Source organism: Sturnira hondurensis, unplaced genomic scaffold (genome assembly GCF_014824575.4).
Source record: "Sturnira hondurensis isolate 20B ecotype Veracruz unplaced genomic scaffold, ASM1482457v3 Scaffold0001120, whole genome shotgun sequence".
Lineage (NCBI taxonomy): Eukaryota > Metazoa > Chordata > Mammalia > Chiroptera > Phyllostomidae > Sturnira > Sturnira hondurensis.
In genome coordinates this window covers 878,789-891,259 of record NW_028073751.1, presented here as the reverse complement: position 1 = coordinate 891,259, position 12,471 = coordinate 878,789, and the positions used below count along the sequence as shown (strand labels likewise).

The following is a 12,471-nucleotide window of genomic DNA, read 5'->3' as shown; positions in this document are numbered from 1 at the left end:
TCTAGCTGAACAGAAATCCTACAACTAAGGATATAAAAAAGAAGCCATATTGAGACTGGTAGGAGGGGCGGAGATGTGGAATGGGCTGGTCCCACGCCCACATGTGGTGGGTAAAATTGGGAGGAATATCTCAGCTTTAGAGACCTCTATCCTGAGAGGGAGAGGTTCTAGCTCTACACCATGCCCTCTAGACCCTAGAAGAGAAATCCCCATAATTTCTGGCTGTGAAAACCAGCCAGGATTGTGGCTGAGTGAGATGGAGAGTTTCTGGAGTCCCAGGCAGTTCTTAAAGGGCCCCTACATGGTCTTACTCAGACTCACTCACCCTGAGCTCCAGTGCTGGTGCAGCAGCTCAAAAGTCACCAGGAACATGTGGAAGGAACTGAATTGTCTGGCATCAGGGTGAGAACTAGGGGGCAGCTTTCTCCCAGACAGCAGTGCTGGCAGAGGCCATTGTTCCTTTGATGAACCCTTCCCCTGCAGACTCAGCAGATGGGTGCCATAATCTGAGTCCCCATCAACCTGGCTAACGCTGTTTACCAAGCCCTTGTGATTCTCTGAAACCCCGCCTCACCCAACTTTGGACCCACCCAAACTGTTTCCAGTGGCTTTTCCATACAAATGGCTCGTCTTGGCTCATGCTTCAGACTTTTCTACAATCTCTTAAACAAGCAGCATCTGGCCTTAGCATGCTCTGTACCTCTTGCTAAGTGGTCCCGGGTCTAACACCAGTGGCAGCTGGCCTTGGTTCACAACTTGGCCTCTTCTGGGTTCCTCCAGGGCCAGCACAAATAACAGCCATATGCAGATTGTTTTGTAGCTCCTGCCAGGTCACATGGGTAGAATACAGGAGGTATCGGACCTTGGCCTGCATCCTCTGGGAGGCCCCAGAGCCAGCACAGCAAGTCAAAAGCTTCAGGACACACTGAAGCAATGCCCAACCACCTCCACAAGTGTCACACTTAAGAAGCAGACTCAGTGGACACCAGAGCCCCACTGAAGTAAGTCCTGCTCCATAGCATGGGCCCCCTGCATGGCTGATCCTCCATGGTGGTTGCAGCCAGTCCTTTCAGTTGATTGGCCTGGGGGTAAATTTCTCCCATCAATGTGCCAATAGAAATCAAGGCTCAACTACAACAGGGAAGTGTACGCAGCCCACACATGGGGCACACGTGGAGTACCCAGCTTGGGCAAACAGGAAGGCTATGCCACTGGACCCTACAGAACACCTACTACATTAGGCCACTGTACCAAGCCTGGGAGATGTAGCAGCTCTACCTAATACATAGAAACAAACACAGGTGGCTGGCAAAATGAGGAGATGAAGAAACATGTCCCAAATGAAAGAACAGAACAAAATTCCAGAAAAAGAACTAAACAAAATGGAGACAAGCAATCTACTAGATGCACAGTTCAAAACTCTGGTTACAAAAATGTTCAGTGAACTTAGAAGAAGAGTAGATGAACTTAGAATTTCAACAGCATAAAAAAGAATGAATCAGAAATAAAGGATACAATAACTGAAATGAACAATAGTTTACAGGAAACCAACAGTAGAGTAGATAAAGCCAAGAATCAAATCAGTGATTTGGAATATAAGGAAGCAAAAAACACCCAATAACAATGGAAAAAAATGAAAAAATGAGGATAGTGTACACAGTCTCTGGGACAACTTTTTAAGTGTACCAATATTTGCATCATGGGGGTGCCTTAGGGAGAGGAGAGAGCGAGGAATTGAAAACCTATTTGAAAATATAATGACAGAAAACTTCTCTAATCTGGCAAAGGAAGTAAACATACAAGTCGAGGAACTGCAGAGAGTCTCAAACAAGATGAACCCAAAAGGGCCCACACCAAGAAATGTCGTAATTAAAATGCAAAAGATTAAAGACAAAGAGAATCTTAGAAGTTCAAGAGAACGGCAGTTAGTTACCTATAAGGGGGCTCCCATAAGACTTTCAGCTGACTCTCAACAGACACTTTGCAGAGCAGCAGGAATTGGCAGAAAATATTTCAAGTGATGGAAAGCGAGGACCTACAACCAAGATTACTCAAGCTAGAAAAGCTATCATTTAGAATCAAATGACTGTATAAAGAGCTTCCTAGATAGGAATCCCCCCCCACCATGAAGTTCACCACCACCAAACAAGTATTAAATGAAATGTTAGAGGGTTTTCTTTAAGAAGAAAAAAACATAAAAATATGAACATAAAAATATGACAATAAATACATACCTATAGAAAACTAAAACTAAAAAACACAATACAAATGAACAAGCAGAACAGAAACAAGATTCAGATGCAGAAAATACTTTGACAGTTGCCATATGGGAGGGGATTTGGGGAGATGGGTGAAAAAGTGAAGGAATTAAGAAGTACCAATTGGTAGTTACAGAATGGTCATGGAGATGTAAATAAAGTATAGCATAGGGAATATAGTCAATGATATTCTAATAAGTATATGTAGTGTCAGGCAGGTATGAGATTTCTTGAGATTACTAAGATCACTTAGTAAGTTATACAGTGTCTAATCACTGCATTGTACGCTAGGAACTAATACAGTATTGTATGTCAACTGTAATTGAAAAATAAAAAATGATTTAAAGTAAAAAAAACAATTGGTTATAAACGTGAATGTTTATTTCTGGACTCTCAATTCTATTGAGATCTCTCTGTGTATATCCTTATGCTCTTACTACACTATCGTTAGCTGTAGTAAGTTTTGAAATTAGGAAGTGTGTAACCTTCAACTATGTTCTTCTTTTTGAAGATTGTTTCGGTCATCCTAGCTCTCTTGCATTTCCATATGAATTTTAGGTTCAGCTTGTTAATTTTTGCAAAGAAGCCAGCCAGGATTTTGATAGAAATTCTGTTGAATCAGTAGAACAATTTGGGGGAGTATTGCCACGGTAACAATATTAAACTTTTCAATTCATAAAAACTGGTGATATTTCAATTTAGGTCTTTAATTTCTTTTAACTGTGTATTATAGTTTTAGATCATAGGTGTTGTACTTCTTTTGTTAAACTTATTAAGTATCTTATTCTTTTTGATGCTACTGTAAATGGAATTTTTCTTACTATCATTTTTGGTTTTGTACTTCTTTTGTTAAACTTATTAAGTATCATATTCTTTTTGATGCTACTGTAAATGGAATTTTTCTTACTATCATTTTTGGATTGTTCATTGTAAGTGTATAGAAATACAATTGATTTTTTAAATATTGATCTTATATTCTTCAACCTTCTTGAACGCATTTATTTGTTCCAGTAGTTTTTAGTGGATTACTTAGGATTTTCTATATACAAAATTGTCATCTGCAAATAGAGTTTTATTTCTTTCTTTCCAATTTGGATGTCTTTTATTTTTTTGCCTAATTGCCCTATCTGGCCACCCTCATTTTATCTTACTTATAAGCAGTATGTGTTACAGTTGTTCATTCCTCCCTTCTTGAAGTTCTCGCTTCACTTGGCTGCTTGGATACCCCACTCTCGGTTTTTCTTCCATCTCACTGGCCACTGTCTCATCTTTTTTGCTGGTTCTTCTTATCTCTACCCAACCTCAAAACCATCCCCTACTTCTGAGCTCCATGCTTATGGATCCACTTGCCTACTTGGTAACCCTCCTTAGATGTCCAACAGGCAGTTCAAACCTAACCTCTAATTTTAATGAAGTATTTTGTGGACAAAGAAGAAAAGAAATAAGTTAACATTTACTGAATGTTGACTATTATTACTGTTCATTATTTTGGTTACAACACATCTTAATTCAGATACTCAGTTCTGATACTCAGGGATCAAATGTGAACCCTGGTCAAATTTGATCTGTAGTCTGCGCTCCTTACTAAGAGCTATACTGTAATTCTTTATAAATCGCAAAGTACAGAGCTCTACTTTTCTTTCTTCAAGATTGTCTTTTGGAGTAGAGTGATAGCTCGGAAAAAAAAAGGATCCCATGGGATCTCTGCTAAATGGCATTAGAAGGCCTTGTGCGCCACACAGTGCTTCAGAGCTGCGTCTCCCCTTTTCCATGCAGAATGGAGACACAGAGGTGGTTCCAGTGTGCAGACAGGCCTTCTCACCCATACGGAAAGTCTGCTTTCAGTTTTTGGCAAGTTTTTCTTGGTCAATTCCCTGAATTAGAGTTTTCCTGGCCTTGAGATATACTTCTCTCTTACTAGAACTGCTCTTACTCATTTGCTTACCTGGATTGTCCATCTTTATTCTTCATCCCTTCTTGTCTTTCTTATTCATTCATGAATTATCAGCTCCTCTGTGTTCATGACTGATATTACTCTCTAACATTACTTGTTCAGCACCTGGTACTGCAAATTTGTTTTGTATTTCTGATGCATCTTTGTCAACACTTTTCTTGTTAAAATACTGGTTGTCAAAAAAAATTACTTACACTTTTAAATAGCAGTAATAACTTCATTTCTTCCCTAAAATCTTTAATGGAAGTGAAAATGTCCTAAATGAGTCTATTCATAATGGGATTGCATTTTTACAATAAATTTTGTCCAGGTTAAAAACCAGTCTGTTCTCAGGTAGCATCTACAAGCTCATGTTGTCCCTATGATGTATGTCCCAAGGTAGCTGGAAGATGAGGAAACTGTGGTGAGGTCATTTGTCCCTCTTCTCATAGCCAGTTAAGGGCAGAGCTAGTGATGTTTCCAGTTGAGCTGGCTTGTTCTGACAAAGTTTGTGTGTTGAGTCTGCTGGCCACTGCAGGGTGAGGTCCCGCCCCTAGGTTTTGCCTCTTGGTGCTCAGAGGTATCACTCTTCCCAGAAGCCCCCTCACTGACACTTTATTGCATCTTGTAGACCTTCCCTTACCACCTTTCCTTGTTGGAGTTAACTTATTTTCTGTCTTTTTCCATACAAGTGTCAATCAATCACAAGGCACTGTGGTACTGTGTGCGGATTAAAGACTCGAGCTTCTGTAGGTTTGAGCCACTTTTCTGAGCTTCATAGACCAGATAATTGCTGAGTTCGTTTGCAGCTCCAACCTTTTCAGACTTCATGATTCTATGTCTCTGATGAGTGAACCTGGACTAATGTATTAATAGTTGGCAATGGTTTAATATGCTATACCAGGGATGGGAAATATGTAGCTTCTTTTCCATTTATCAACCATCACATGGAGCTTGGTCATGACCTCAGACTTCTCAATGTGCTATAGTGTTCTAAGTAACTACTACCAGTGAATCTCAGTTGAAATGTACCTGTCCTGCCTGAAGTACTCTGAGTGCCTCGGTCTGCAGGTGGGACTAGTGGTGGCAGGATGCCATAGACGCTAGGGCCGTGGGTTCTGGGGCTGAGCTACCTGCATTCAAATCCTGTCTCCACTGCTCTCTATCTGTGTGACCATGGGAGAATTACTTACCTTCCCCGGGCCTCAGTTTTCTTGTTTGCAATGTGGGGGGTAAAAACGGCTCTACTTCGTAGGGCAGTTGGGAGGATTAAATTAAGCAGTACAAGTAAAAAAGTGCTTAGAATAGTACTCAGTAACTCAATGTTAACCATTACATTAATAATAGGCATGATAAGAAATTGGAAGGCAGGTAGAGGAAAAATTCTTGCATCGATAGGGCCTTTCAATCTCCCAAGTAGTCATATATTCATTCTATCTAAGAATGTGGGTTAATCCCATTTCAGAATTTATCCACTTATTTAGTAAAAATTTAGGGCCTACTGTGGGCCATGCATGCAGCCAGGATATAAGAGTAACTGAGACAAGTCCCTTTCAGCATCCACAGGGTAGTGGGAGTGACAAACAAGTAAAAAGGTAGTTATGGTATTCTTAATAATTACAATGATTAGAGTTTGTGCAGGGTCTTTAGAAAGCGTAGTACATAGGCAGAGTCTTCTTGGTGATAGTGTTGAATCTGGGTGGGAGGAGAAGCACACGAGTGATCCCCATCTGGCTGATCCTTACCAGTATTGCATAGGCAGTGGCTCTCTTGAAGAATTGTTAATACTTGTTCTCACTGGTGGCACACCTCAATGGCACGCCCATGCCCCTTGGCATTCATTCAGTCGCTCGGCTGGCAGCCCCGGGCTTTTCCCACTGCTCCCTGAGCTGCTGTACTCCTGTCCCAGGCAGAGCTGATGGAGTGGGGAGCAGAGAAGTGAAGACAAATGAAGAAACTCTGAATTTGCAGCCATAGACTAGTTGGATTGCTCTGTGTTCCTTAGGAAAGCATGAAAGTCAGACTTGTGAGGGACTTGGAAAAGTTGATGAGTCCATCCTGCTGCTTAACTCTATGACCGCCGTATAGGTATAGCGTGGAATCTGGGTGGGAGGAAAAAATACTGTTGTTCGACTGGGGTGGGTGTTGGTGCTGTGACCCATCTTGTCCCCTCACTGGTGTCTTACAGTAAGCATCTGTTGTGTGACGTGATGATTGTGGCAGAAGATGTCGAGATAGAAGCCCACCGTGTGGTCCTGTCAGCCTGCAGCCCCTACTTCCGTGCAATGTTCACAGGTATGGTGTGGGGAAACAGTAGCCCACAGCGATGAGGCTGTAGCCCCGCCCCCGGAGAATACTGAGGGAGGCGGCCCGAGGGGAGGGAGGAAAGAGAAGGCTGTGCCACCCACCCTGAGGAGCTTCTATGTGCTAGGCCAATTGGGCAAGTAGTCCCTTGTCCACCATGAGGCAGAAAGAGGTAGCATCCTAAAAAAAGTTCCATATTTTTCCTATAGTCCATAAGTTCTCAAACTTTGGCATGCTTCATAACCATGTGGGGAGCTTGTGAAAAATATAAACTTTTGGGCTGATGTCCATGCCTTCCAATCTCTCATTTTGCAGGTGAGGGACACCGAAGTAGAGAGAAGGGAAGGGACTTGCCCAGGTTACACAGAGAATGAGTGGAACTTGGCTTCCTGATGGCTGCCCGCATCTTGTCCCTCTCGAGCCCTTCCTTAAAGGAGGGCGCGGGTTGTGGGAGACGTGATAGTGGGACCTGGGGTGGGGGAGAATAAGCCCTAGAGATATTCACTATGGGTCATTCATGTTCAGCATCTTTGCCAACTTTCCAGGGAGTGCCTGTTCCCTGAGCATGCCAGAGAGCCTTGCCCAACCATTTCACATGCGTTACTGCTGAAACAAAATTCCTTGAAACCCCTGGGCTGAGCTGCCTGTCTGTAGTGCCTCACAGCCTCTTTCCTGAGCTAGGTCCATGCAGTGCTGTAGACATCACTGCTGACTGGAGGCTGCTGGGCTGGGCTGGGCTGGGCTGGGTGAGACCAGGGACTGGGTCAGGTGTCCCTTTCGTCTGCTTGCCAAGCACCCTGTGTTTCCTCTGAATATGGTCACTATTGCTCTGCGTTCTTGTCTCTTTCCTGGTGTCTGCAGTGCCCAGGCTCTGGCGTCTCATAGATCAGGTGTTTCTCATACTGCCCTTTACGGTTCAAATGTCCCCACTTCCTAGAGGTTTCCTCTGACCGCCCTAGGCATAGTTGACCTTTTCTGTCCCATAAGTTGTTGAGTACCATATTTTTTGGACCATAAGATGCACCTAGGTTTTAGAGGAGAAAAATAAGAAAAAAAAATTTTAATAACAAAAAGTTTTTCAAGCAAAAATGTGGTAAAATATTTAATAACATAAATAACATAATATTTCAGCAATGTAAATATAAAGCTACATTCAAACTATAGGACACACCCCCATTTTCCTCCCAAATTTGGGGAATTGCATCGTATAGTCTGAGAAATACGCTATATTTTTCAGTACCATTTAAAAATCATATTGGTTGGTTATTTTTATGTTTTCCTACCTGTGTCCCCTCACTAGAATATAAGCACCATGAAGTCAGGGATCTTGTTGGACTTGTTTGTTACTATGTCCTAAGTATGTGGTACCCAACAGGACTCGTATTTTTTAATTTAATGAGTGAAAAGTCTCTCATACTTGATTGTGAGCTTTGGGCACTTGGGGACTATGTCTTGTCACTGTTGAATCCTCAGTGCCCACTACAGGGCCTTGTATTTATGACACAGTCAATAAGTAGAGGTCGAAAGAGTGAACGTAGGCTTGCTAAGAAAGGGTGAGCGTGGGCACAGTTTTGCTTGCATAGGCCCTTACCTTTTTCTTAATCCACTACCCAGCCTCTGCTGGGTGAGAGTAGTTCCTGTTGGGCTGGACTTGACACCTGGGTTTTCAGAGTGCCTCCCATGTGTGTCCCCCTGGCTCATCATGTGAAGGACTGGTGTCTCTGCTCGGTGGGCCAAGCGACTCTTTCCTCACTCTGAACCCTAGGCTCGGAATTTCACAGCGGAGCCTGTAAAACCAGATAATTTAACTACCTGGGAATTTGGAGCCACGTTCTCTTTGAAACCCTAGTAGAAATGTTTTAATTTTTTCTCCTCTCCTTCATTCATCTCTTTTTAAAAATATGATTCATTTTGTCTGCAATAAGTATTTAGCCAAAATTTCAATGAATATCTGTCAGACATTTTTCCTGTGGGTTTGGAAAGTCCAGCGCTGTCATAAGAATCTGCTTGGAATTGCAGTGTGTTTAGTGTTGGCTCCACTTTCGGCTAATGAACTTGCCTCTCGGGTAGTAAAAGTGCTTAAGCAAAATGAAAATGATACTAGAAATGGAGTAGAAAGTTGCTTTGGAGGCAGGTCTTGCATTGCAGTAATTGAAGGGAGGAGAGAATCGAGAGAAGAAAGTAATTTATTGTGATGCCCGGCCTCCTGTTGAATCTGGTTACCATCCATCCTCCCGCTAATCCACTAATCCTGTATGTTCACTACAGAAAAAAATTAGAAAATGTGGGCAAGTGAAAATATTAAAAATTACATGTAATATAACATCTAGATAAGATTTTGATTTATGTTCTTTGAGGTTTAGATACCAATATGTAGATACCAATTATATTTATAGTATTAATGAGTTCATTTTATATATACATAGTTGAATAGCCTCTTTTGAGGTGTATACTTAAAAAAATTGCTGTTCATCTTCCTGAAATGTTCTTCCTCCCTACCTGTTTGCCCGCCTAATTCCTATCCACCTTTCATGACCACTTACGCATCATTTACTCAGGAAGGCCTTTGACAATCCCCTTGGACTAGGTTAAATCCCTTTTGCTATTTACTCTCATGGTACCCTATGTTTCTCTTCACTATTACTGCTTATCTCATTATTTCCTCAATATCCGACTTCCCAGGTCAGTCATAAACTTTATGAGGGTAAGAACTGTACTTTTTAAATTAGATGCTTTGTTCCCACTGTCTAGCATGGTCTTCCATAGTGTAGATGCTCAATGAAAATTTACTTAATTGGGTTTAACAGTATATTGTGACTATCTTTTCATGTCATTTAAATCACATCTGCAGCCTCTCCAAGCCTCCCTAATGGCTTCTTAAGATTCCATCATATGTATCCTAATTGAAAATGCAGTTCCTTATTGGCTGGAAATGAATAGGCATGTGATTCCTATTAATCTTTCCTTACATTACTGATTATTTCCTTAGAATAGATTCCTAGAACGGGAAATACTCGGTTCAGGGGTGTGTACATTTTGGAGACTTGGAGACACGTGCTGCGGCTGCACAGCTCTCTGACCGTCGTGCTTCCATCAGCAATAGATGCGTTTTGTGTATTGTTTGAGGCCCCTTGGCTTTGCTTTGTAAACAGACAACATTGCTTGGACCTTGGTAAACAGGTAACATCGCAAAATTGTGTTCTAATGATCAAGTTCAGCTTTAAACTGCATAAAATGAGTAATGGAAAGGCCGGCTGACTCATGCAAGGCCCGTTTCTGTCAGTGTGTGTAAGGCCAAAAAGAAAACAAGGTGCCGGCGACTTTCTTCTAGCTTGCCCGATGCTGTTATCATCTTTCACTCAGGCTTTAAAGTGCCTTTGTTTGTTTGTCCTCTGAGTGTATACTGCCCAAATGCCCTGTGGTATCCAAATACCAGCTCTACTCCTTGACCATGGCCTGCTCACAGTCATTTGGAGTAAATGTGAAACTGAGGTCTGAGTGCCCACAGGAGAGTGTCGAAAGGCAGCCAGCCTCTGAGAAGACCTGGGGCGGCCAGTCGCCCTAATGGTCCTCCACACCTTAGCCTGGTGTGATTGCAGAGGCCCGCAGTGCTGCGTCCTGCCCACCTTTTTCCCGTGAGTATGGAAGATCCCCCCCCCACCCCTCCCATCTAAGACCTCCCAGGGGCGCTAATTTCCCCAAAATAGCCTAGTCAGTTTCTTTCTCCTTTTATCATGCCCTTTACTGTGGGTTCTCCCATAGCATTTGTACTCCATATTGGTCCCTACATTTCGTGTAAGTACTTTAAGAACAACCCCATTTTACGGTGTTAAAGAAAGTGAGTTTAAGGAATATGTGGGCTCGGGGTCTTCTGCCCATCAACACGCTGCAAGAGGTTTGGGCTCCCTTCCAAAGGAAGCCCCTGGAGCGAACTGTCTGTCCTCCTGGTTCTAGACGCAGAAGCTGGTTTCCGATTGTTTTTGTTTTTTTAAAGAAGAATTGCTGTCCAGTTTTTATTAGATGGAGGCTGATATTTAGCTGGTGTCTTTAAACATGTAGTGAGTAGAAATAGGGAGGGGAGTCAGGAATGTGCCCGGATCAGAGGCAAGGGGCTCGGCATTTGTGTGGACTTGAACCACCCACAAGGCACAGCAGTGACGGCCTGGCTCTCCTACTCGGCTTCCAGTCACGCGTTCGTTTCACAGAACCTTTGTTTCCACCCCTTCTTCACGCCAGACTCTGCCAGGCCCTGACCCTTGTCTGTGTCCTGTCTGTTTGCGTGTTGTATGGATGCTTTTGAAGATCTTCATGGTAACGTGCTGCTCAGTAAGACTTAATCCAAGGCGTTGGGGCCAGGAGGCAGGGAGCCCTAGGGAACTGAATCATTTCTGTGGATAAAGGAGGCTAGAGGGGAGGGTGTGGAGTAGGAGTAGTAAAAAGGTCTGGTTTCTGAGGGTTTTGCCTTGAGGCGTCAGGGATTGGGTTGAATAGTTCAGAAAAAAAAGATCGGAAGCATCCAAGGCTGCTTGGGATTAAGAAAGAATGGCCTTATCTTCCATGTGATTCGCCTTTTAGAGTTGGCTCTGGGCTGAAGTTTATAGTGACATAGGGTTTCTTTTTCCTGTCCCTAACAAGTTACAGAGTCAGGCATTCTTTTCTAGCTTAGGAGACCCAGATTTGAGGATGAGGGGTACAGTACTCTTGCCTAAAAATATGTTGCTCCTGGTGCAGAGATGATGAGTTTTTTTTTTTTTTTAAAGAATTGATTTCAGGCCCTGGCTGGTGTAGCTCAGTGGATTGAGTGCGGGCCTGTGAACCAAAGGATCACGGATCAATTCCCAGTCAGGCCACATGCCTGGGTTGCAGGCCAGTTCCCAGCAGGGGATGCATGACAGGCAACCATACATTGATATTTCTCTTCATCTCTCCTTCCCTTCCCCTCCAGAGATAAATAAATAAAATCTTAAAAAAAAATAATTGATTTTACCCCAACCCCCTTCATTAAGGTGTTACCAGTTTGACCAAGATGGTCTGGGGTAGACGTTTTGGACTTAAGAGTGTAGCTCAGCCTTAAAATTCAGTTCATTATTGGAGAAAAACATTGGTAATGAAGCGTTGATGAATGGTCATCGAAAAGTTGTTGATGTGGAGGCCTCTTTGCTAATGATTAAGAACAGGGTGTTAACGCCAACTTGTATTGGGAGGTGGTGTAGTGTCTTAGAAAGTCCTTGGATAGGGCTGTGGAGCCGTAATGACCTGGGTTTTGGTGCCTAATACCTTTGCGGGGAATTCAGTTAACCTCTGCAATCCATTTTTCTTATCTGTGGGGCTGGAATAATAACCATAACCAGGGAACAAATATAGGGAATGGGAATAGAGCACCCAATACAGAATAGGTACGTAAGTGTACTTGTTATTTGTTGAGCACACTGTAGTTTACAAAGCTTCTGTGGCGGTGAGGGATGGCTCTGACATCAGCCACCCTGATGGTAGGTGGGGCTGATCTGAAACCCATGTGTGGCTGCACAGGAGTTTTCTTCCTGACGTGGACCCCGTGTGCCACTGGCTGAGCGGAAAGGTCTTTCCACGTGGAGAAAGTGTGAGGTTTGGGGAGGCAGGGAGATGGGGTGATACCTGTCACTGCGGTTCTACTGGGTCCTGCTGTCCTAATGCACACTCTCGTCATCTCCTTTGCTTTTCACACAGCCTTTGGATAGAGGCAGGGTGGGAATGTCCTTACTTCCCAGGAGACAGAGGCCAGCCTTTTGCAGTTAAATGGCCCAGACCACTCCCTTTCAGGAGAGTTGGCCGGGATTGAGGGAGGGGGCAGGGTGTTCTTTTTCTCATGTGAGGTTAGTGTGTGACACGGGTCTCTGCTCTAGCCAGATGAGTTGGCAACCAGACATCAGGATTTAGACAGATAAGAATTAGGTGAAAGAAAGTTTAATAACCATTTTTAACACTCATGAAGGATCA

The 12,471-nt window shown here is 43.2% G+C and overlaps 1 protein-coding gene across 5 annotated transcripts in view; it reads left to right on the top strand.

Annotated features, from left to right (window-relative positions):
• The window catches only part of KLHL3 (kelch like family member 3), a 115,393-nt gene that overhangs the window by 28,827 nt on the left and 74,095 nt on the right, over nucleotides 1-12,471 (top strand). For 3 of the 5 annotated variants that reach the window (XM_037060984.1, XM_037060975.1, XM_037060995.1), the window contains one exon: nucleotides 6,380-6,486. The exons of the other annotated variants lie outside the window; for them this stretch is intronic. In XM_037060984.1, the coding sequence (XP_036916879.1) occupies nucleotides 6,380-6,486 (107 nt within the window). The remainder of the gene's footprint in view (nucleotides 1-6,379; nucleotides 6,487-12,471) is intronic. 5 annotated transcript variants of the gene reach the window in all.